Raw genomic sequence first — 26,462 nt, 5'->3', positions numbered from 1 at the left:
TGACATGCTTGAAGTCCATCCTGGGTGACAATGCTGCTCCTCCATAGATACAGAGCAGTGAGAGAGCGTTGTCACCCGAGCACAGGAAGTGAGTTACTGGCAGGATCACCAGGTGAACAGAAAAGAAAAAAAAAGCCTAAAAAAGGAAACATATAAGATTAAAATAATATAAACAAAATAATAAAAAATATAAAATTATCAGTAACATAAAACAAAAACACAGACAGAAAGTCTCCATAGAATGTGTCAGCCTATTAGGATTTGGTGGGTTGTTGTTATCTCACTCCAATAATAGAGGCCAAACATTGATTTCAGTATTTTGGGGTGTGTATTATCTGGATACAGCCTTGTGTCTTGCAGAGTGTTAAGGAAGTAAAACTCCCGGTATACCCAGATAGTCATTTTTGTGTCCCTTCTCCTACAGGTATAGAGCCGTGACTGACGCCTGCTCTCTCCAGCCGGACATCGACCTGCTGCCGTTCGGTGATCAGACAGAAATCGGAGAAAGGGTAACATAAAAGTATTTCAAAGGAACCTGTAACCATGTGCATGTTACTCTAATCACCTTATCAGTGTCCTGCGAACTGAACATGGCTCTGTTTTCTTATCACTACCAATAATGATAGTTCAATTGAGCAGAGGATCCACCTTAACGGATAAAACAAAATGGCATGGGGTCCCCCATTAAAACTTAAACCAGACCCTTATCCATACCAGACCCTTCTGGTCTTCTCTATACCAGACCCTTATCCATATCAGACCCTTCTGATCTTATCCATACCAGACCCTTAGCCATACCAAACCCTTCTGATCTTCTCCATACCAGACCCTTCTGGTCTTCTCCATACCAGACCCTTATCCATATCAGACCCTTCTGATCTTATTCATACCAGACCCTTATCCATACCAAACCCTTCTGATCTTCTCCATACCAGACCCTTCTGATCTTCTCCATACCAGACCCTTATCTAGGGGATAAGGGTCTGGTAGAGATATTGCGGGGGGACCCCACGCCATTGTTTAAAAACAGAACGAAGCCAGCTAGGAAATAGTAGCAATATATTGTGTTTCTGTAAATGTCAGTTTTGCAGTAGTATGTTGTACATACTGTATGTGCAACATCACATGCAGTTTTAAGACATCCTTCAAGCATGTTATTCAAAAGGTATTGTATATTTTTTAATGTTGCCCTTTAAGCCGCTTAGCATTACTTTTTTTTATATTTTTTGCATTTGTACATGTTCCCCATGGCAGTGCCCAGCACCTCCTTTCCCCTTTTTTTTTAAACAAAATCTTGCAAACCGACCTTGAAAATGGGGCCAAAAAAATGACAAGATTAAGTTCCCATAGACTTCAGTGGGGTTTGAGCGCTATATCCAGGTTTAGTGAATTATTCCTAGGTCTGATGCCGAATTTTGCTGTGTTCTCCCATCCTTAGCTACAATAATATTTCAGAACACTGAAAAGAGGATCCACCTTCATGGATTAAAAAAACCCTGTGGGGTCCCCCTTAAAATCCATACCAGACCCTCATCCATACCAGACCCTTATTCAGTGGGTATGGATTCTGAGGGGGACCCCCCATGCTCGTTTTAAAACAAAATTTTGCAAACTGATTTTAAAAATGTCCATCAAAAATACAAAATGTGACTTCCAAAGACATCCAGCAAACAGAACTTTGCTCTGTTGGCTCATCCCTGTGACGTACGCCCGGCCCAAACCCGCTGTACGTCAATCCCAGGTGACTATACACAAGTCTGAACCGAGCGTGAGCGTCCCAAGGACGTGGTGATAGCACTCTCAGCCTCACCCTGCACAGAGATTCCCCAGCTCGCGGGACACAATCTCAGGCCAGCAGACTGAGAGCGATCGTCACCAGGGTTGGTTAACTCCGAGGTTAACCCTTTACCCACCAAACGTTCACTGCCACCATGTGTTTTTCGTGTCGGAAACACAGACCGTGCCCAGCAAATTCTGAGACAATTTAAACACTTAACAATGCTTGTGATACCGCTGTCCTCTCAGACAGGAATATGACAGGATTCACTATACAGTAGCGCTCTTCACAGAGGCAAGGAGACTTTAAGTTCGTATTTAGAGCGTAGAGATAAGCTTAACGATTTTTAAGATCGTCCTTTAATAAAAGAAAGGGTGCAGAAAATATACAGAAAAAGATATTAATAAAAAGAGACAAAATATATATACAACAGCAAAATAAAAGGGAATAAAAGAATACTCAACAGTCCTGGAATTAGGAGTTCTGACAGAGTTCAGAGTTCAATAAGCAAAAGAGAAGTCTGAAGGGCTCTTCTTCAAGCCGGCTTTCAGCAGATGATGTCCAGAGATTAAAGGGGAACTCTTCTGCGATGTTAAGACTTCTTAATTCTTTGTTGATGTTTTAAAATCCAAGAGCCAACTCTAGTCGCCTAGACGGAATATTTTATAAGCCCCTTAAATGGGTGTCCCGGGGCCGGTCCCTAGGGCAGGGCTGGGGAAGGACAGCAGGGAGGAGGATAACCCTTAATTTTACACTATCCCTGCCCAATTCCAAATGATGAAATGTAGCTGATTTTGTAGCTCAGGTTTTATGACTTTCGGGTTGTCCACTGGTAATAGATGAGGGCTTGGTGCTATGCCTTTAATTAGGGACAGCCATAAAAGGCTTAGGAGTTTTTGGACTCACTTCTGCTTGGGGGCAATAAAAGATCACAGCCATATTCCTAGGTCTGATGCCGAATTTTGCTGTGTTCTCCCATCCTTAGCTACAATAATATTTCAGAACACTGAAAAGAGGATCCACCTTCATGGATTAAAAAAACCCTGTGGGGTCCCCCTTAAAATCCATACCAGACCCTCATCCATACCAGACCCTTATTCAGTGGGTATGGATTCTGAGGGGGACCCCCCATGCTCGTTTTAAAACAAAATTTTGCAAACTGATTTTAAAAATGTCCATCAAAAATACAAAATGTGACTTCCAAAGACATCCAGCAAACAGAACTTTGCTCTGTTGGCTCATCCCTGTGACGTACGCCCGGCCCAAACCCGCTGTACGTCAATCCCAGGTGACTATACACAAGTCTGAACCGAGCGTGAGCGTCCCAAGGACGTGGTGATAGCACTCTCAGCCTCACCCTGCACAGAGATTCCCCAGCTCGCGGGACACAATCTCAGGCCAGCAGACTGAGAGCGATCGTCACCAGGGTTGGTTAACTCCGAGGTTAACCCTTTACCCACCAAACGTTCACTGCCACCATGTGTTTTTCGTGTCGGAAACACAGACCGTGCCCAGCAAATTCTGAGACAATTTAAACACTTAACAATGCTTGTGATACCGCTGTCCTCTCAGACAGGAATATGACAGGATTCACTATACAGTAGCGCTCTTCACAGAGGCAAGGAGACTTTAAGTTCGTATTTAGAGCGTAGAGATAAGCTTAACGATTTTTAAGATCGTCCTTTAATAAAAGAAAGGGTGCAGAAAATATACAGAAAAAGATATTAATAAAAAGAGACAAAATATATATACAACAGCAAAATAAAAGGGAATAAAAGAATACTCAACAGTCCTGGAATTAGGAGTTCTGACAGAGTTCAGAGTTCAATAAGCAAAAGAGAAGTCTGAAGGGCTCTTCTTCAAGCCGGCTTTCAGCAGATGATGTCCAGAGATTAAAGGGGAACTCTTCTGCGATGTTAAGACTTCTTAATTCTTTGTTGATGTTTTAAAATCCAAGAGCCAACTCTAGTCGCCTAGACGGAATATTTTATAAGCCCCTTAAATGGGTGTCCCGGGGCCGGTCCCTAGGGCAGGGCTGGGGAAGGACAGCAGGGAGGAGGATAACCCTTAATTTTACACTATCCCTGCCCAATTCCAAATGATGAAATGTAGCTGATTTTGTAGCTCAGGTTTTATGACTTTCGGGTTGTCCACTGGTAATAGATGAGGGCCTGGTGCTATGCCTTTAATTAGGGACAGCCATAAAAGGCTTAGGAGTTTTTGGACTCACTTCTGCTTGGGGGCAATAAAAGATCACAGCCAGATAGCAGATCTCTGGAAGGACCTGGCAAATGACTAAATGAAGGCCTGTATTTGCTCTGACTGAGGAACAAAATAATTCTATTTTTTAATATTCAGACTCAGACCCCCATTATGGTCACAATCCCTACCTACAATAATAGTTCAAAACAAAGAGATAAGGATCTATCTTGGCAAAAAAACAAAAACCTGTGGGGTAAAGGTCTGGTATGGATTTTGAGGGGGACCCCATGCCCTTTTTTAAAGAAAATCTTGCAAACTTACCAAATTCAGCACCATTGGAGAACTGAACGTTGCTCTGTTCAGTCATCTCTACGTACAATAATAGTTCAAAGCACCAAGAAGAGGATCCATCTTGGCAGATCAATATTGATCAGCTGCAAAACTGAATGATCCTCAGCTCCTCCCTGAGCTCGGTCGGGAGGCTGCAGTGGGTCACAGACATGCAATCATTATTTCCTTTTCAGACTCTTTTTTCGAGTCATATTACTCGCTTTCCTGACATTCCCCAAATCTCTGACCGCCAGCCCAGAGGTTTATTTATAAAAAATACAAAAACTTTTAATTTATATTTGATTCATAACTGCAAAAGTTTTGAAGTACTTGACATAACCTATAAACACAAACGCGGTGCATACACACGGAGCGCCGGCTGGTGACGCCTTCTGGCGTGTGAAAAAAAAGAATTTCCCTCTAAATGTTTATTAGAAGTTATGACAATTTCAGCAAATCCTGAAATACTGTTCCATAAATCCTGTGAAAGCGTTATCTGCACACTGCAGCTAAAAATACGCCCGCTGTTTGCATTCCCGGCCGGGGACGCTGGTGGCATCTACAAATTATTTTGAGGCTAAAAGCAAAAACCATTAATCAGTGTAGATGGGGGGGGGGGGCGACCTTGCAGTGGGGCACTGCGTTATAGAGAAGCCGATCTCTGGATAATTCCAGGGAAGACAGGACACAGCGCGGACGCACATCACTAGATACACGCAGTGATTGTTTCCCTGCCGTTCGTCACAAAATGTTCAGATTTCAGACAATTCTGGTAATTGTTTCCTGCAATAAAATCATTTCTTCTCACCGCTTATCTGTGCCATGGCTGGCCACAATCTCGAGGAAAATTGTCCACATGCTGAATATTAGAATTGTCTTAGAAGATTTTCCTGTCGTGTTGCTTGTGTGTACATTAGACATGTGCAATTTGTTTCATTCCGAATCAAAATTTGTACGAATTTTCTGAAATACAGACATTTGAACACATCAGAATTTCCAAATCCCAATGTGTCCGAATCTGAATTTCCGTTTTCGAATTTCGAATCCCGTCCGAATTCAAAAACTAAACTGAATCGGACATGTGACTTTTCTGGCCAATCAGATGTGTTTTTCGGTTTAATGCACCCAAATGGGTCTGAATACGAATTTTCATTAAGGCAACATGGGAGCCATATACAGTATATACATATAATACTAAAGCTGAGGCTCCCAGACCTGAATGGCATTCGGGAACTCCCCAATGCAAATTGGAAATTCGGATCCCGAATACCATTCGGGTCTGGGAGCACCATCTTTAGTAATATATGTACTGTATATGGCTCCCAGACCCGAACGACATTCAGGATCTGAATTTCAGAATTGCATTGGGGAGCTCCCGCATGCCATTCGGGCCTGGGAGCCTCAGCTTTAGTAATATGTGCATATAGCTCCCAGACCGGAATAGCATTCGAGAGCTCCCGAATGCTATTCGGAAATTCGGATCCCGAATGCCTTTCAGGTCTGGGAGATCCAGCTTTAGTATTAATATCTGTATATGGTTTTCTGTGGTATTTGCAACAAATATTCGTAAATTCATCTGAAATTAAGGAAAATTCGGATTTCGTCCGAAACCCGAACTGAATTGAATTTCGGATCCGAATCCCGAAATAACGAAATATCCAAACCAAATTTTTACGCAGCTTACATGTCTAGTGTACATTTTACATAACTGCAAGCAAAATTAAATTTGATATATTCAACACTTTATGGAATATCAGAAGCAAAGCAAGAAAATACAATGCATAACGCAGGAAGGAATTTTGCTCCTTTGCATGTTCATGTCTGCGTGTCTTTTATTCACTAGGGCATTAATTTAAGTGGAGGACAGAGGCAGAGAATATGCGTGGCACGAGCCCTCTATCAGAACACCAACGTCGTCTTCCTGGTAAGAGAGATCCTTCCACTAATATTACATTGTTATATATCATGTAACATTTCTTTATTCAATAGTTACATTGAAACTCCAGCTGAATCCTTTTCTCCTGTAACATGGTGTGTTCATTCATCACAGGAATGTATGTAGCACCCACAATGCTTAGATACTGCAAATTTGTTGGAACTTCATGCACAGCCTCACAGAGAAACACAAGCACACAGTCTGATATGTATGCTGCACATGGCTTGGCTAAAACAGGAAGGAAGCCACAGCTTTATTCTCTACCTTGTTCAATACAAATGGGGAATTTAACAGAACTTATGAACACTGCCATCTACAGACCAAAAATGTATACTGCAGGAGTTATTGCTATAAATACAATAATGTGTATTTTAACAAAATTCACGTCAGTCCCTGCCCTCAAGGGCCTTACAATCTAAGGTCCCTGTCTCACATACATGCAAGGCCAATTTAACTCTTTGGAGTGTGGGAGGAAACCAGAGTACCCGGCAAAAAATCCACCCAAGCACAGGGAGAACACGCAGACTCGTTGCAGATACGATTGTATCGCATATCGTAGTGTCCTGCCCGGGATTCAAACAAGGGACCCCCAGTGCTGCAAGGCAGAAATGTAAACCACTAAGCCACTGTGCTTCCCAATGATTTTCCTTAAGCTGGCCATAGACAGCTCACATTTAGTTTGTTTCTTGTCAGTTGGCCGAAATTCAAACCATAGGTGGTCCTTTGAGCACCACCCGCCTCTTCAGCTTTGTCGAGCCAGGTGGTGCTCACATGGTTTGAATTTTCCAAAACTATCGATCCAACAGTAATTGCAACCAATCAGATGCCCTCACTGTTCAGCAGCGGCAGACACTGGCTGCCTTATTACAATAGCCGGCAGGGTACATTCCTCCATACACGGTGCTTAGTGTGGATAGGGGGATCAAGTGATCTACATGTATATGACTAGCCTTAGTGAGTTGCAATGTGACAGTATGGGGTTTGTTTATAAACATTTTGCTGAGCCAGTCGCTCTACAAATCTCTGTGAATGTTCATCCTGTTCAGATGCAAACGAAAATTTGTACAGGGTTATTCACAAAAGGGTGAAGAGTTTGGAGACGGCAGGAGAAGTGAACAATCTAGGCCAAAATAGCTGATTTGGAAAAATTCTCCAATTCAGCTCACTTTCCAGTTCAGCGATGTTGTCCTAGATTGTTCACATCTCCTGCCTTCTCCAAACTCTTCACCCTTTTGTGAATAGCCCTGTTAGTATATTTTCTTTACAAGTTGAATGTAATTTTGAATGTAATGTAATACCACATTATGGTCACTAGATGGAGCTGAGGAGCATTGAAAATAAATACTTATTTTGTGTGTTCCTCTGCTCCATCTAGTGGCCAAAATGCAGTATTAGATTATATACATTTAAAATACACACAAAATATCTGGACTATATAATATGGATCTATGGTGTGCCAGTGACATATATTCTCTTCTATATTTATGTGCCATGTGTATTATGTGTTGAGATATGCTGTTGTTGCAGGATGACCCGTTCTCGGCTCTGGACATTCATCTTAGCGATCACCTGATGCAAGAGGGAATACTGAAGTTCCTGCGGGATGATAAGAGGACGGTGGTTCTGGTCACACATAAACTGCAGTATCTGCCACACGCTGACTGGGTGAGGGATATTTAACTATTTAATAATTCATTTATATAATAGTATTGTAAGTTTATGTGGGGTTCCCACCATCCCTGCTCTGAGTTCTGGGGTCTGCACAATTGCTGTGCCCCTTATGAGAAGTTCCCACCATCGCTGTGCTGAGTTCCCGGGTCTACACACCTGCTGTGCCCATTATAAGGGCTTCCTGCTATCCCTGCTGAGATTTTATTTTATATTACAGAGAGTAAAAGAGGAGGACCTGGGATATCCCTAGGTGGGCGGGACATATGACAGAAAATTCAGACTAAGTGGAGGATTAAAAGAAATGTTACATATAATAACAATTAAACTGGATTTGTTCTGTTTGCAGATTATCGCAATGAAGGAAGGATTCGTCCTGCGAGAAGGGACTCTGAAGGACATTCAGAATAACGACAATGAGCTGTATGAACACTGGAAGACCTTGATGAACCGCCAAGATCAGGAGCTGGAGAAGGTTTACCTTAGTCTTATCATCCCTCTCTGTTGGATCACCACTGTCCATGTATCGCTCCACCCCGACACATCACCAAAAATGAAACAAAACAAACGACAACCGCACTCAACAATTTGTTACCAGTTATACAGTAAGGTGCACAGGAAATGGGCTTTGAACAGTAGAACAGTAGAAAGGCATCATGGCACACTCACAAACTAGCATGTAAAACAACTTGTCTCACCACTAAGGACAATGACAGAGGTTTGGATACACGTCTTCTGCAAAGGATGTGTAAGCCGCACTGCCGCGCCAAGGCACCTCTTATAGTGCGGTCCTAACTCTAAACTATGAGAGTCTCCATCTTGGAGCACATGGGGCAGAAGATATCAAATTGGGTGCAGGCCTGTCAGGAGGACGCCCCACCTCCTTAAAGGTACAGAAACACACAAGGGATCCCGCACATCCCATTGGCAGCTGAGAAACCCCATGCCTCCTTTGCAGACCAATCGCCCCATGAGCAATTTATACTCTAGGAGATTTCCGATTATAAATACCCATGTAGTGTAGTCTCAGGCTTCAGTTATACTTTGAAGCTGAACTCCAGGCAGATATATAAGACACAAATTTATGCAGCTTTGCAATCATTAAATGTATTTTATAAATGCCAGCAGTGTAAGTACCTGAATTTAACTTGGTATCAGCCTCCCGGCACAGCAGGGCTGGAGTATGAGAGGACATTGCAGTGCAAGTAACCCATCCATTGATATATTGCCAAGAAGCATGCTGATAGGAGGGGAGAGTGGAATGACAGAGAGATAAGCTCCAAATCGTGAGAATTGTGCAAAACAATGAGCTCATTACCCTTTCACAGGTTGGGGGCGGGTCCCAGACATCCTGGGCTCAGAGAAAGTAGGATGAATTATGCTGGCTATCAGACTGACGACATCTAGTGGCAGAAAATAAGTACTGCGGGGGTAGTTTTGCAGATATCATTCACTGATGAACGCACAGTGCTGCAATTGTGTCGGATTTATGACTATTATTTGCATTCTCACACCAATGGCAGCAATTAGTTAGCGATCGAGCATTACTGTTCAGATATCAATCCCGGGGATTCTGTGAGTGCGGCAGTCTCCTAGTCCTCAGTCTGTTATTGTATGTTTTCTCTGGTACAGGACACAGACGCTGACCAGGCCACCCTGGAGCGGAAGACCCTCCGGAGAGCCATGTATTCCAGAGAGGCGAAGGCAGCGATTGAGGATGAGGGGGAAGGTGAGGATCACTATACACTATACACAATACACTCCATCAGATACAGCGCTCAGCGGATGGCAGACTGTGCCGGTCCTCCACCCTGACGCTTCATTGGCGGGGCATTGTGGGGGAATCCTCACCCTCTCACCGATGTGTCCCATCCCCGATTTCAGAGGGGTTTACAGAAATATTGGGAGAGCTGCTCTTGTTGCGATTAGGGATGAAACGATTGATTTCGGCAAAATTAATTTCTCTGCAAAATGACCAATTTTACCTTCTGAAAAAAAAAAAATCAGCAAACTCAACTTCTAATATCACTATGACAACAATTATTAAAAAAAAAAATTAACACTTCCCATTGTGCGTCGCAAAGTGTTTGTGTGTTTTCTTTTTTAGATTTTTGTGTATGTTATTATTTGTTTTTTTTGGCAGAAAGAAAACAAGACGACCGGAAAAGTAAAGTAAAATATTTAAAGTGACTGAACACAAATAAAGTACGGACACTTTGAATTGTATACTTTAATCTTTTTTTCTTTCTGCATAAAAACAAATACTAACAAAAAAGCTAAAAAAAAAAAAAGCACACAAAAAATACAAACCTTTATTGGACCCTTAAAAACCATCTTAAAGTGACAATAAAGTCAAAAGATTTTTAAATGATTTCATATGCTGATGAAATCACTTACAATGGATGCAGCTTCTTGATGTTTAAAGTTTTAGTCTCCTGCAGAATCAGCTGGTCCCCTGAGCACTGGTCCTCATATCCTGTTTTAGGGTGGCTCCTTTCCCTTGCAGGGTCCTATGGAGCCCCCAACCCTTTGTGTGCTAGTAAGCTGTGTATGTCTCAACAAACACACAGACAGAGCAAAGTAAAGCTGCCCCCCTGTTCCCCTCTCCTGTTTCTCTCCCCTTCCTGCTCCAAGCTAGTAGATGGACGGCTGCTGTAGACTGCTCTGTCTCTTGTGATTTTGTACTAGACAGGAAGTTCAGGGAAGCCGAGCTGAGAGAATTAGAGCTGGTCTGGACCATGATGACTATAAGTTTTTGTGCAAAAATGTGAATAAATACTTTGCTGTATATTTGTTTGATCTGGATTCAATATATACTTTTAAGTAGTATTAAGCTCTGAAACTTTTTCCAATAATGAATCCAGATCAAACAAATATACATCACCCAGCAAAGTATTTCTTTACATTTTCACGAAAGCACTTACAGTCATCATGTTTCCAAACAGCTCCAACTCTCTCAGCTCGGCTACCCGGAACTTCCTGTCCAGGACAAGATCACAAGGGACAGAGCAGTCTCCAGCAACTATCCATCTACTAGCTGGGAGGAGGGAGGAGCGGAGAGCAGGGAGGAAGGGAATGGCTCCCGTTACCATGCCTGTGTGTTTATGGAGACACACACAGCTTACTAGCACACACAAAGGTGGCTCCATAGGACCCTGCAAAGAAAGGAGCCACCCTAAAACAGGATATCAGGGCCGGTGCTCGGGGGACCAGCTGATTCTGCAGGAAGATAAAACTGTTAAACATCAAAAAACAGAATCCATTGTAAGTGATTTCATCAACTGACTAAGATGGAAATTCCTCTTTCTTTGGGGGATTTCCTCTCACTTAATGTTCAGACTCTTGGACAGGAAGTTAAGAGAAGTTTCCACAATGGTACACAAACATAAAATGCAACCTGACAGGGATCAGAACCCTTCCCAACTCTATCCAACGCTGGCAAAATAAGTTTAGGCTAGATGTAAACTTTAAGTGATCAAAAGAAGCTAGTGATGAGCCATTAGGTCACATGCCTCTCGCTGGAACCACAACGGCTCCATCCATGGTCATCACTGCAGCATGCTGTGACCACGTCTTCTGACTTTATGAACTGTGCCTGAATTTGTGTTGTACCCTGACATGCAGGGTGTCACCAAGACAGGAAGTGAGGGAAAATCTCCCCAATGTTTGTTACCCCTCCGCACTATATCCAAAATGAAAAAGATAGAATTAAAGATCTTTAGAGTAGAATCTGGAGATATCTTTTTTACCCAAACCCACAAAAAATGCTGCATGCTCTATCTTCCCAATGCTTTCCACAGAGGAAGAAGAGGAGGAGGATGAGGAAGACAACATGTCCGTAGCCATGCGTCAGCGCACAAAGATGCCATGGAGGACGTGCTGGAGATATCTGACCTCCGGAGGATTCTTCCTCCTTTTCCTGATGATCTTCTCCAAATTACTGAAACACTCCGTGATTGTGGCCATCGACTACTGGCTGGTGAAATGGACGTCCGAGGCCAGAAATAACACCAACTCAACGGTAATGTAATATATATATATGTGTGTGTAATCTTCCCCTGGGTCTGTGCTCCCAAATATGTGTATCACGCACTAGTTTTACACAGTGATATAGCTCTGTTGGGCCCCTCCAGAGCCTGAGGCCCCGGGCGCCCGCACCGCCTGCACCGGTGGTAGTTCCGCCACTGCTGACATATTCAGTAGTGCTGTACAGAGAACACTGAGCGAGTCAAATTTGTCTCTGCACCAGAGGAGCTTACACTCTAATGCCCCTACCACAGTCACATTCTATTATTATACATTTATAGAACACTGACATATTCAGCAGTGCTGTACAGAGAACACTGAGCCAATCACATCAGTTTACATTCTAATGTCCCACCACAGTCACACACTATTATACATTTATATAATACTGACATATTCAGTAGTGCTGTACAGAGAACAATAAGCCAATCACATCCGTCTCTGCACCAGAGGAGCTTACAATCTAATGTCCCACCACAGTCACACACTATTATTATACATTTATATAGCTCTGACATATTCAGCAGTGCTGTACAGAGAACACTGAGCCAATCACATCAGTTTACATTCTAATGTCCCACCACAGTCACACACTATTATTATACATTTATATAGCTCTGACATATACTGCAGTGCTGTACAGAGAACATTAAGCCAATCACATCAGTCTCTGCTCCAGAGGAGCTTACACTCTAATGTCCACCCATAGTCACATACTATTATTATATATTTATATAACACTGACATGTGCCATAGTGCTGTACAGAGAACACTGAACCAGTCACATCAGTTTCTGCACTAGAGGAGCTTACACTCTAATGTCCCACCACAGTCACATGTTATTATAGTTATATATGTGAGTATATACTGGAATTCCTGGAATCATTGTGCAGAAAGTGATGATAAAATGGCGGAATATGTCTGACGGGTGACACCTCTCTTCAGCTAGGTGACCCGAATCGGACGTACTATGTGATGGGGTTCAGCATCCTCAGTGCTTCTGGGATCGCCCTCTGTCTTATCACATCTCTGACTGTGGAGTGGATGGGGCTCACCGCCGCCAGAAATCTGCACAACAACTTACTGAAGAAGATTATACTGGCGCCAATCAGGTAACCAGATGACAGAAATTCAAATCGATATCTCTATTAAAGTAACTTTGTGAACATGAAGAATGAATGAAACTGACTGATTTTCATTCACTGGTAAAATGCATTGGAGTCAATGAGGAAGGCAAAATGATGATGGTTTAAGGTGGTTTCTAAGGGTACAGTGTATGTATGGCTCCATTCATAGAAACAGTACAGTGAGTGAGCGTTGTCACCCTAGCAGGATCATCAGATAGAAATAAAGGCAAAAAGCCTGTAAAAAAAAGAAATCTAGTCGCCACATCTAAGGACTGGAATTCTGCAATATTTTACATTTTTGTTTTCTGGGTTTAGATACACTGATTATCTTTCTCTAGTTTTATACATCATGTGTAATCGATATAACTACAATTGTAAACGAAATTCCATCAAGCGTGAAATTGGCAATTTTGCATCATCATGCAAAGTAACCAAAATTCACCACTCGTCTCCATTCTTGAGAAGGGAGAGTCAACATTCAATCCCCTCATGAGTCTTTATCATCATCTGCGGGGGAGATCTTTCCATCCCACCCGTCAATGTTTTCATATGAAGAAACCACTATAGGGCCGGTGACACTATAATGCTGATACCATACGCTGGTGTCACTGCTTCCTGGTGGATGCTCCATAGAGTATATGGAGAAAGTAGTGTGTCATAGCAGCACAGAAGGTGTGGGATACCACCTGGGTCACCAATATTAGTACTGCTGGTCCAGCTGATGATCAAATCCTCACTTACTTCACCAAAAGCTGAACAAATTAGGATACAGTCTAGTCCAGTTTAAGAAAGTCTCAAGTTTTTTCAAATGTTGCAATCATTTGGGGGGGGGGGGGGGGAGAAAGACACATGACCGTGGCATTCAAACAATGCAGATGTTTATTGTCCAAGAACAGAATATGAGGTGTGAAAGTTATGGAACCACTCTGTTCTAGCTACATAACCCCATCATTGGTGTCAATAAGTCTGCATATGTGTTAATCATTCGACTCACAAGGCTGAATTGTGGAAGGGTTAGAGATGTTACACGGCATTATATGTGGAAGGGTTAGAGATGTTGCACAGCATTATATGTGGAAGGGTTAGAGATGTTACACGGCATTATATGTGGAAAGGTTAGAGATGTTACACAGCATTATATGTGGAAAGGTTAGAGATGTTACACAGCATTATATGTGGAAGGGTTGGAGATGTTACACAGCATTATATGTGGAAGGGTTAGAGATATTCCCCAGCATTATATGTAGAAAGGGTTAGAGATGTTACACAACATTATATGTAGAAGGGTTAGAGATGTTCAATAGCATTATATGTGGAAGGGTTAGAGATGTTACACAGCATTATATGTGGAAGGGTTAGAGATGTTACACAGCATTATATGTGGAAGGGTTAGAGATGTTACACAGCATTATATGTGGAAGGGTTAGAGATGTTACACAGCATTATATGTGGAGGACAGATGTGTCAAAGACAACTGGCCAGCACTGAGACAAATATGGGGCTGTCATGACAGACCTCATTCTCAAAGTGCTAATTGCCTGGCTGACTCTAGCCTTTGCTGCCCTGAAACAAGCATGAAGCCATTGAAGACAGAATAAAGTCAGTTTGTTTGTAATAAACACGTCTTTCGGTGCATCTCTGTGTTGTTTTCAGGTTCTTTGATACGACCCCACTGGGATTAATATTAAACCGTTTCTCTGCGGATACAAACATCATTGATCAGGTGAGACACATTGTCCACTGTGTTCATTTTCTATATTAATAAAAGACAAGAGTCGGGCACTGTGACATCTTTATATCGTTATCACCCATCATTATATCGTTCTGTATGTTTGTTCCAGCACATCCCGTCAACACTGGAGTCTCTCACCCGATCCAGCCTCCTCTGCCTGTCCGCCATCGGGGTCATCAGCTACGCCAATCCCTATTTTCTGATCGCCCTCATCCCACTGGGGGTCGCCTTTCACTTGATCCAGAAATACTTCCGTGTCACCTCCAAGTGAGTATGAGTAGAAGGAGACACAAAAAAAGGAAAAAGATTGTACTGGGAGCTGTATTGTTCAAGGGGGTCACCCTCCCCTTTCATCTTCCAGGGAACTTCAGGAACTGGATGACAACACTCAGCTACCTCTTCTGTGCCACTTCTCAGAGACGGCAGAGGGACTGACTACAATCCGAGCATTCAGGTGTGTGACCCCAGGTGGAATCGTCATGTTTCACCATTCCTTATGGATGATCGTTTTTGTAGTAGTAGAGTATTATACCCTGTAAGTCCTCCATAAATGCAGACAGTTTGGAGTTTGTGATACCTTTTATTGGCTACTTAGTCTAAGTTGGATAAGTTATCCAATAAAGGGAATCACTTAAATGCCAAACTTTTGGCTCATTTTACAATGATTGTAGCAAATATCAAATTAAAGTTGATATACTGTAAACCCTAACTGGATGACATTCAGTTTGCTCTACGCATTGTGTATCATAACCATTTTTTTTCTAAATACATGTTTTCATCCTTTGCTCTATCTCAGAGCTGCTGATTTCCTGCTGCCTCTTCCTGTCTACATGCACCCCAGCGATGCCTGGAGCTTCCCAATTGTGACAACAGTGGACCATGTGGCCCACTTTTGTCAACATTAGAAAACTCCAGCCATCACTGGATTAAAAGGATTGAAAATTACTTTTAAAAAGACATTAACATGTAACCATCAGAAAACCCGCCTTGAGAAATGCCATGCAGGCATCGCTGGAGTGCATGTAGGTAGGAAGTGTCTTTTAAAGAAGTCGCAGGAGATCACTAAGCTGGAACAAAGGATGAAAAAATGGCAAAAACAAGGGTTTTGTAAAAATAAAGAAGGTCATGATCCACAGTGCTTAAGCAGGAAGACTAGTCAGTTGGAGATGTACAGTATGGGTACAGGACTCCCTAAGAGGCAAATGATTCTGGGTAAATAACATTTTGGCATGGCAGGCCAATATGTTCTGCTGTCTGTTTAGTAGAACACCATCCAAACTGTCTGTGTTCCCCTCATCCTCTTTGTATCCTCATACAGCTTCCGACTATCAAAATAGAAGTATCTGAATGGTGGATGTGGGCAGCACAGACATGTCCTATTTCAGACACTGTTATAAATTAGTTCTCATACAATCCAATGGACTGTACACAGAAGATGTATTTTCTTTTTTGTCCACTGAGGGACACAGGAAGACCTAACCTTTGGGTTATACTGCTGCCTGCAGGAGGATTGGACACGGAAAAATAAAAAACTGTAGGCCAGCCCAGAAATACAACTCCTACTACTAGCATGCTTCAGTTTATTGATTGTCTTCCTGTAGGATAGACGTCTTTTCTTTACCTCTGCTGCGAAAGGACTAATCTATTTTTACTAGGACTGTGTGTAAGCAAGTTCAAGATACTGTTAAGACCCAGAATGTTTGTCCAGAACCTTCTTTCTACCTAAGGTGCTTTTGGCCTTTATTTCAATCAGGACATCGCTCCTCTACCTTCTGTCTGGCTCCAGTTCCTCATAAGGAGATTTCCTTCCATTAACTGGATGTGGTTCAGGCTGAGAGTCCATCTCTCTGCATCTGCTTCCTTCAGAAAGACTGATATTTTTTTTTGTCATTCCATATGGTCCCAGTAAAGGTGCACAACCTTCTCTGCCCATTGAGGGACACAGGTCCCACCTCTCTGAGTTTATAATCATGCTCTTGGCACTGTTTGCTACAAAACTGAGGTATGCTGGTGGTTGGTGGTAGTAGACCAATTCTCCTGTATAAGGCAGTGTGACCCATAGGCTTTCTGTGTCTTTTCAATAGGCTCTAAGAAAAGGATTTTATCATTCAGTGTCTCATTGACAGTTTCTCCCCCGCAGGCATGAGTCCCGATTCAAGCAGCGCATGCTGGAGCTGACCGACACAAACAACTTGGCCTATTTATTCCTGTCAGCAGCCAACAGGTGGTTGGAGGTCCGAACGGTAAGGAGAGACTCACAGATGGTGAAAGGACTCTCTGCCCTCCTAATTCCCCCTCTCTCCCTCTCCATTCCTCCTCTCTCTGCTCTCCATTCCTCCTCATTCCTCTCCCCATTCCTCCTTTCTCCCCTCTCCATTCCTACTCATTCTTCTCTGTATTCCTCCTTTCTCCCCTCTCCATTCCTTCTCTCTCCATTCTACGTGTCTCCCCTCTTCAGTCCACCTCTCTCCCCTCTCAATTCCTCCTCTTTCACATCTCCATTCTACCTCTCTTCCATCTCTATTTTAACTCTCTTCCCTCTCCATTGTATCTCTTTCCCATCTCCATTCCTCCTCTCTTCTCTCTCCATTCTACATCTCGCTCCTCGCTTCTCTATCCCAACTCTAATCCTCCATTCTCCCCTCTTTAATCTTCCTCTCTCTTCTCTCTGTTCCTCCTCTTTTCCTTTTCAATTTTACCTCTTGCTCTTCTCAAGTCCTCCTCTTTCTCCTCCCCTTTCCTCCTCTCTCCACTTTCTATTCCCCCTATTTCTCCCCTCTCTATTCCTCCCCTCTTCATTCCTCCCCTCTGCTTTCTCCATTCCTCCTCGTATCCCTCTTTCTTTGTCCTCTCTCTCTCCTCTCCATTCTACATCTTTCCCTTCCCTATTCCATCTATCTACTCTCTGCAATCCTCCTCTCTCCCCTCTACATTCCTTATATCTACTCCTCCCCTCTGCATTCCTACTCTCTTCTCTTTACTTCCTCCTCTTTTTCTCCTCTCTCTCCTCTCCCTTACTCTTCTCTCCCCTCTTCATTCTACATCTTTCCCTTCCACATTCCTTCTATTCCCCCCTCTTCATTCCTCCTCTCTCCCCTCTACATTCCTCATATCTACTCTCTCCATTCCTCCCCTCTGCATTAATTCTCTTTCCTTTATTTCCTCCTCTTTCCTCTCTCCATTTTCTGTCTTTTCTTTCCCCTTTTCATTCATCCCTTTCCCACCCTCTATTCTTCCTCTCTCTATTCTTCCTCTCTCCATTCCTCCTCTCTCCCCTTTACATTTCTCATATGTACCCTCTGCATCCCTTCTCTCTTTTCCCTACTTCCTGTTCTCCTCTCCATCCTCCCTTCATCCTTTCTCCCCTCTCGTTCTTCTCCTTTCCTCTCTACTTCCTTTTTTTTTTTTCCAGGTCACAGTCATATACAGATCTCTTGAACTCGGCGGTCATAATGATGTGTAACAGATTTGAATGCAGTGACAGTGATTATTCCAAACTTTCCGCAGAGTCACACAGTTTAAAGGAGAAGTGTTCATTCTGTGAGCCCTATTATGGGGGGTCTCTGGGTCAGCAATACATTGGTAACAAATCTATTTGAGCTGTATTTTTCTGGAGCTCATTGATATAAACTGTATCAAAAGGAAAACTTCCATATTGCTTATAAAAGCCAATCAGATTCCAGTTGTCAGAGATTAAAAAGAAAATAATCTCATTGGTTGCCATGGACAATTCAGACATTCTGTTATATTGTGAAGAATGTACTTCTTTTCACAAGTTCAAGTGGAACTTTTCTGCATGATAGTTACAGAACGTATCTCTTTGTACTTTTCCCTTGCTGATGGAAGAGCGGCGTGTGCGTTCGTTATCATTCACCATGCTGAACAAATATTTGTACAAAAGAGAAAAACCTTGCTGTCAGTCAGTTGACAGAACACAGAGAACAACAAACTGTCCGAGGTGACAGGTAGGGTACACAGAGTGCCAACGTGCCCGCTGCCCCCCCCACCAAGAGACGAGCCAGGCGATGACTATTACCACGATGCTGGGCTCTACATGTTTACTTACGCAGGTCCGTCTGTCATTATGACGCAGCGCAGCCCCCCACAATGGAGCGGAAATGTCACGGCTGCATTTATATCGCTGTGTGATTAATATTTTCTGCAGCACAAGGTTACTGGCCAGACCGATGTATCAAGGTTGTGTTGCAGGATTGCGTTGCACCCATCTTACCAGACTTTACCACAGTGCATGGTAACGCATGACGCTCCATATGGTGCATCTCAATACCAATCATTAGGGGCCATTCACATCTCTTCTGTACTGAAATAGTGTATTCTGATTTCACTGCACACTGTGATCTTCTTACATTGGCATTAGAAGCTGCAGCAGGTCAAATAAGAGCCCATCTTCGTTCCAGCCTAGAGGGGATGGAGAACATCTAGCCATTTCCTCCCCAGTCTCACTTTCCCTGGCCCGCCCCTTTCTTTCATTGGATTTCAGTTATTTCAATCATAGAGGCTCAGCAACCACACATTATCTAGGGCTGTCTAGATGCAAATGCAGCCTGCCTAGGAACACCCACTCCTCCAGATGGACATCCACCCTTCAAGGCATTTTGATATTTGCATAACTCCTCCCAAGAGCCAGCCCACTGCTTGCATCAGGGTTCTTGAAAAGAGTACTGGGGCAGGAGCTACTGCTGCTCACTCCCACCAGCCATTATCAGCTTGCATTGCATGGAGAAGCACAGAAACCCACTGGGTCTAAAATAAGGTGGAGGTGCAAAAGGAGGAACCAGGGAAGGCAAAATAGAAGCAGATGAAACTCCAGCTCTAAACTTTGCTACTTATTTACAATGTCTCAGATTATCAGCTCCGAGAACTCTGTGCCTGAATCTTTGTGCCAAAATGACATGGTCCATACAGCCAGACCATACAGCTAAAGTTTGCAACTGTGGGCTGGAGATAGCCATCTCCCACAAATGACGGTCCTAATCTGAGCATTTCTTGTGGGCATGGATACAATCATGTAGTTTCTCCTGGGCAGTGATAATGATGGTCAGAAATAGCTGATATTGCACACACAGATGTTTCAAAATCAATATCAGTACACTCCAATCATAGTAGATCCTATCAGTGGTGGGACAGGTTCAGGCAGATGTCCTATCCAGCAACAGTTCCTGTCAGTTAACGCTAAGGCACCAATCCTCATTGAAGATCATAGTACATCCCATCGGTGGTGAGACAAGTTCATTGTGAGGCAGATGTCCAACCAAACAACAGTTCCTATTAGTTACCATTCAGGCATCAGACCGCATAGAAGATCATAGTAGATCCCAGTTGGTGCTGGGAGAGGTTCAGGGTCAGGCAGATATCCCACCAAACAACAATTATCAGTTACCACTCACGCACCAACCCACATTGAAGATCATAGTAGATCCTATCGGTGGCGGGACAGGTTCAGGGTTGGTCAGATGTCCCACCAAACAACAATTCTTATCACATACCGCTCAGGCATCAATTCACAAAGAAGATAATAGTAGATCCCATCGGTGGTGACACAGGTTCAGGGTTGGTCAGATGTCCCACCAAATGACAATTCCTATCAGTCACCACTCAGGCTCCATTCCACATTGAAGATTATAGCAGCTGCAGATCCCATTGGTGGTGGCACAGGTTCAGGGTCAGGCATATGTCCCACCAAACAACAGTTCCTATCAATTACCACTCAAGCATCAATCCGCATAGAAGATCACAGTAGATCCCATCAGTGGTGGGACGGTTTTAGGGTTGGGCAGATGTCCCACCAAATGGCAATTCCTATCATTTACCATTTAGATATTGGAATGACTTTATGGACAAATCCATGACCAGCAGATGACGTTATCTGTTTTCTGTGTGATCAGAACATGTATTTTGACATTGCATTATAAATGTATAAATAGCACAAGAAAACCCAATTTTGCCTTTCCGTAATCCCTTTTTTTTTTGCCCTCAGGATTATCTGGGTGCTTGTATTGTGCTAACGGCAGCCATCACTTCCATCACCTCGGGAATGAACTCCGGAGTTGTGGGTTTGGGCCTCACCTACGCCCTGACGGTTTGTATCTGGCCGTTCTGCCGTTCATACAGGAAGGGTCAGTGTATGGGGTAAAGTGAACCTGTCCTGTCATGTCTCTCCTCTGTAGGTGACCAATTACCTGAACTGGGTGGTGAGGAATTTGGCAGATCTGGAGGTCCAGATCGGAGCTGTGAAGAAGGTGAACAGTTTCCTGAACATCGAGTCAGAGTGTTACGAGGGATCTATGGGTGAGATGGAATTGATATTATGCGAGAGAGACACCAACACTTTGTCCTGTGAATGTCCAATATTTGAGAAATACATTCTTTGCAGTGTTGAATCTGAAAATATGATCACAAGACTGCTGATTCTCAGAGCTTGTCATTTTCTTAGATCTGAACTTTAGGTATACAAGAATGTTATGTATCTCTTAAAAATATTTACATGCAGTTTGTGTAAAAACTTTAATTTGATTTAATGTCGGCCCCCTGTACTTTCTTGTACGGCAGCACTCAGACTTGGAGAAGGGGGTGGGGGGAAGCACCTAGCGCCCTGTAGGTGTCCTGCATTCACATGGGCTGATAGGAGGAGAGAGCAGAGAGATTACCTCATCAGTCTTTTGCTGTTTTTTCACAGTCCATTTAAAAGCTGGGGGCGGGGCAGTGACAAAGCTGAATTTCTTAACTGCAGTAGAGAAAAGTGGGGTCATCAGGATGGCTGTTTGGAACTCAGAACTAAGGGGACAGAAATACAAACCCTTTGGCAGGTAAAACAGGTTCATTTAACCCTTTGCCTGGAGTTCTGTTTTAGAAATGTAACAACAAAGAGTCTCTCTGATGTTATTTATCAGAGTACAATAACAAGTGGCCCCAGATATCATATAGTAAGGGGCTCTGGGATTTCAGTAGGTGGCCCCAACAAGGGGCCACAGGGGACCAATAGAGGTAATTATAGGCTTGTGAGATTTCAGTGGCATTTCATACATGAGACTGATAACACTTCTTTGTTCCCCACATTTCAGATACACAGCAGGTGCCGGACGATTGGCCGAAGACCGGGGAAATTAAGATAAGTGATCTATGTGTACGCTATGAGAGCAACCTGAAGCCAGTCCTGAAGCATGTCAAGGCGTACATCAAGCCGGGGCAGAAGGTATGGGCAATTATAGGAATCCAATTGTCATTCTTCAGGTTCACACCACATGCACATACCAATGTCACCTATTTTAGTTTAACTCTATGGTAGAGTTAAACCTTCTGAAAAGTTCTTCTTTCTCACAGGGATTCAGGTAATGAGATACCATGTTTGTTTAGGCATCACCCAGGTTCACCCTGGTCACCCATGATACAATCATGAAAATCCTAGTGCCTCTGCAGTTCTTGGCTGTGTTCACAAATGCCTGGCACATATAAGCCCCTGCTGCAGCCTTTAACTTTGTAACTTGCTCCAAAAATACAGTGTTTGATCACTGGTGGAGAGGAGACTGAGAAAATGCTTCCTCCTGCCTGCAGCAGACTGATCACTGGTGGAGAGGAGACTGAGAAAATGCTTCCTCCTGCCTGCAGCAGATTGATGACATCATCTCAGCCTAGGCAAAGTCATTGGCCTAGATCAAACAAAACATTTTTAATGATAAAAGTTGGAGCTTTTCTGAAAGATGACATTGTTGCGGTATATAGTGACATGGCAGGAGTTATTGCCAGGTCCACTTTAAGGGTAACGCTGATGAATATATAAGAAGGATATCAGCGACAATGATGATAATAATTCCTCGATCACATTTTTTACAGGTGGGGATCTGCGGTCGGACAGGCAGCGGCAAATCCTCCCTCTCTTTGGCGTTCTTCCGCATGGTGGATATATTTGACGGTTGGTTCATATTTTTACCCATAATCCTCCTGTGAGTGTGAAGCTTGCCCTGCACTGGGGATCTGGGAACCTCATTATCATTGTCATAAAATACAGCCAGAATTGGGTTTTATTATACACAGTAGAGTGACGCGAAGAGAAACGTTTGCGCTGGCGGTTGTCTATATTTAGACGGTCTCTCTGCAGGAACGTGACGTCTGTTCGTTCGAACTGAATGTCATAACATGTTGGGATTAATGTCCGCCGCTGAGAGGTTCGCAGGTTGGAGCGTGACATTCATATGGGAATCGCACCTTTGAGGCATGATATAAGACACATACATAGAGAGACCATTTCCCGTAGGGTGCTGCCACATGTGTCTGATGGTGTGAGCTGATAGTCGCTTTTATATTCATCACGGGTATAAAAATCGACTTAAAAAAGAACTATGGGGTAACCTTCTTTCCCATAGTTCCCCATAGTTCCCCATAGTTCTCTTCAGGGTCACAGAAGGACATATGTTAACCTCCTCCCATGACCCAAAACTCTGTATAGAGCAGGCTATTGCCGCTATATACTGAGAGCTCCACAGCCGGGACAGATCCCGGCAATACTGTCAAGATCCACCCTGTTAGCTGATTGACAGCGGGCTCTGCCTATCTAGAGGTCAGCGCCGGAGGATCGGAGAGGGGAGGGAGGGGGGAATCCCTGCGGGGAGCAGTGACTGACAGTCACTGCTCTTTGCAGGGAGATGATCAGGAAGTCAGCGATCGGCGGCATGTGTTCACTGACTTCCCGATCAATAGAGCTGACCTGTGACAGCTTCAGTGTCACAGGTCGCCTTGAATTATGCGGATGAGTGTTTTTCACTCACCCCATAATTCTCCTGAGCGGTATGTGAGCGAATACATACCGTCGCTCGCTCACTTCTCGATCTATCCGTGCAGAGAGCCGTGACTGTCACTCACTGCTCCCTGCAGGGATTTCCCCCGCTCCCCTGTCCGATCCTCCAGCGCTGACTGGCGGAACGGACGGGGCGGGTACAGCGGGCTGTGCCTCTAGATAGGCAGAGCCAGCTGTCACTCACGCAGCTGGGCGGACCAGACATAATTGTCGGGATCCGTTCCTGCTGTGGCGTCTCAGTATACCGCGAGCTGTAGATCACGATATACTGAGCTTTGGGTGACGGGAGGACGCTAGTTTGTGTCCTCCCGTTACCCTTAGGAGAACTATGGGGAAAAGCCCTGACCCCATAGTTCTCCTTTAATAATAAGTGTTATCAATAAAACTGACTTCTTCCTAAGCAGTTTGGACTAAAGCGTCTGTTCATAAATGGAACGGATGAGCAAAATTGGCAAAAGGTAAGGTGAAATGACGGTGTTGTTTATAGTGGTTTTTAAGGACGCAACATTTAAATGGCTTTTGCTGAGGTTTACGGAAGTTCCTTCAATATTTTTAATTGTTTAAATATTTTTACAAAATTTGAATTATTTCTATTACTTTTAAGAATCTCTTTCTCAGCGCCTTTGATGTACAGAAGAGGTACAGTAGCAGCTGTCAATGGGATGGCTTTGGTTATCAACAATGTCATGTGACCACCATGTCAGCGCTGACTTTATATAAGCCTATAAAAATACTTCAATAAAAGCTGGAGGTTGGATGAAAAGCTTAGTGCCATATAAACACTTTATACAAATGTATTTATATATGTATACATTAGAGCACAAGGAGGAGGAAGGGGGGACGGAGGGGTCTTGTGTCAGTAGAGGAACAGTGGGGAATTGCACCGCCAGTGCTGCCTGTACTGCAGTCTGTCATTCATATCCCTGACCGGCCGCTGACGGAAATTTTTGTATAATTTTCTCCGGCAGGGAAAATTGTTATTGATGGAATCGACATTGCAAAACTCCCCCTTCACACGCTGCGTTCCAGACTGTCCATCATCTTGCAGGACCCCATCTTATTCAGCGGATCGATACGGTGAGTTGCATTTTGCAGACTGTCCTGAGGAAACAATCTAAAAGTTCCCCCAAAAATACTTTCTAACACTTTAAAATTAGTCAACATTTTAGGTTAAAAACTTTGTAACTTATCTCCCTCCCTATTACTAAAACAAGGTTCTAGAAACCTGAACATTAATTACAACGGGTCCACATCTGCAGCCGAGTTCTTAGGGGATTCTCCCCCTTCTTATGACCTGTTTGATATTTCACTTGGTTATCTCATAACGCTACAGATATTGGGTCCTGCCTACCCATGCATACTTTTGTTATTTTTTCGTTAATCTTTTTGTTATTTTGTTGTTTACCACATGTAAACTTAATAAAAACTTATTACTTAAAAAAAAACAAAAAACTTTGTAACTTATGTTTGGAAATTCATATAAAGTCACGCTGCGGCGCTAAGGCACCTCTGCAAAGTGCAGTTCCTAACTCTAAACTGTCTGAGCTCCCAACCTGAGACATACAGTATATAAAGCAATGGATACAATGAGCTTGGACGTAGCCCCCTTTTCTCTCTAACGGTACAGCAACCCACCAGAAGCCAAGACTGCTCAAGGCATCTGAAGACCCCAGTTCCTGATATTTTATAGCTGTTTTTTTTTTGTTATTATATGTATAAATCTTGATTTTACAAATGGACAATGAATACATGATAAAGGATACCCAGAGCACTACAGGCCATCTAACAAGAGAGGTTGTTAGATGGCCTGCTTTGAGGTTGGCTTTGTCTGAATGTAACCTTGAGCTCTGAGGGGGGGGCGGGAGTCACTGCTCATTTACTTCTATGTGTTCACTTCACCTTGAGCTGTTGAGCTCTGTAAAAGGTCAGGCTTTTTACAGTAGGTGGTAAGGAGAGAAAATAACAAAATAAATTATGTGAAAAGGAACCCAAGAGCACCACTTGCTAGCCAACAAATACATTGAGAGCAGGCATACCTTGGAGGGAGCACCTTTTTTTTTCTCTAAAGGTACAGCAACCCACCAGAAGCCCAACATCACTCAAGACAACTTAAAATTCCTAAAACTCCTAGTGTGGGTTTTATACCTGATTTTTGTTAGCTTTGTTTTACAATTGGACAATTAACACATGATAAAAGATTCCCCAAGCACTATAGGTCACCTAACAAGACTCTGCCTGCTTTGATGCTGGCTTTGTCTGAATGTTACCTTGAAGGGAGTGCTGGGGAGGAAGGGGAATGGAGCTGATGAGCTCTATAAAAGACCTGCTTTTTACAGCAGGTGGTAAAGAAACAGCGTAAATTATGTGAAAACCAGCCAAGAGTGATGTCAGCTGGCCGAGAGCAGGCGTACCTTGAAGGTAGTCCCTTTTTCTCTCTAAAGGTACAGAAACCCACCAGAAGCCCAACATCACCCAAAGCAGCTTAGGACCCCCTGTGTGTGTTTTGTACCTTTTTTTAATTATATGGATAAATCTTTTAATAACTAATACATGAAAAAGGATACCCAGAGCACTACAGATCATCTAATAAGGGAGACACTGCCTGCTTTGAGACTGGCTTTGTCTGAATGTTAACTTGAAGGGAGCACTGGGGAGGAAGGGAGAGGAGTCACTGCTCATGTACTTGTCTGTACACATCACCTTGAGTTATTGAGCTCTGTAAAGATCAGTCTTTTTACAGCAGGTAGTAAGGAGACAGAGAAGATGATGTAAAAAGGAGCCAAGGGTGCCACCTACTGAAAAAAATCTTAATCTTATGTTTTTGTCCTGACCATAAAAATATATATATATAT

General features: G+C 43.3%; 1 protein-coding gene across 1 annotated transcript in view; it reads left to right on the top strand.

Annotated features, from left to right (window-relative positions):
• ABCC9 (ATP binding cassette subfamily C member 9) overlaps nucleotides 1-26,462 on the top strand; it is an 81,052-nt gene that overhangs the window by 42,266 nt on the left and 12,324 nt on the right. Inside the window, exons 20-35 of the mRNA XM_018560013.1 lie at nucleotides 425-509; nucleotides 6,153-6,233; nucleotides 7,773-7,910; nucleotides 8,263-8,388; nucleotides 9,546-9,642; nucleotides 11,714-11,934; nucleotides 12,888-13,051; nucleotides 14,720-14,789; nucleotides 14,908-15,065; nucleotides 15,160-15,252; nucleotides 16,939-17,041; nucleotides 20,797-20,898; nucleotides 20,987-21,107; nucleotides 21,881-22,011; nucleotides 22,650-22,728; nucleotides 24,579-24,687. Coding sequence (XP_018415515.1) covers nucleotides 425-509; nucleotides 6,153-6,233; nucleotides 7,773-7,910; nucleotides 8,263-8,388; nucleotides 9,546-9,642; nucleotides 11,714-11,934; nucleotides 12,888-13,051; nucleotides 14,720-14,789; nucleotides 14,908-15,065; nucleotides 15,160-15,252; nucleotides 16,939-17,041; nucleotides 20,797-20,898; nucleotides 20,987-21,107; nucleotides 21,881-22,011; nucleotides 22,650-22,728; nucleotides 24,579-24,687 — 1,878 coding nt within the window. The remainder of the gene's footprint in view (nucleotides 1-424; nucleotides 510-6,152; nucleotides 6,234-7,772; nucleotides 7,911-8,262; nucleotides 8,389-9,545; nucleotides 9,643-11,713; nucleotides 11,935-12,887; nucleotides 13,052-14,719; nucleotides 14,790-14,907; nucleotides 15,066-15,159; nucleotides 15,253-16,938; nucleotides 17,042-20,796; nucleotides 20,899-20,986; nucleotides 21,108-21,880; nucleotides 22,012-22,649; nucleotides 22,729-24,578; nucleotides 24,688-26,462) is intronic.

The sequence above is a fragment of the Nanorana parkeri genome, unplaced genomic scaffold (assembly GCF_000935625.1).
Source record: "Nanorana parkeri isolate BGI_ZX_2015 unplaced genomic scaffold, ASM93562v1 scaffold426, whole genome shotgun sequence".
NCBI classification, from domain to species: Eukaryota; Metazoa; Chordata; class Amphibia; order Anura; family Dicroglossidae; genus Nanorana; species Nanorana parkeri.
Note: the sequence above shows the minus strand (reverse complement) of the source record. Positions and strands in the feature narration are given on the sequence as shown.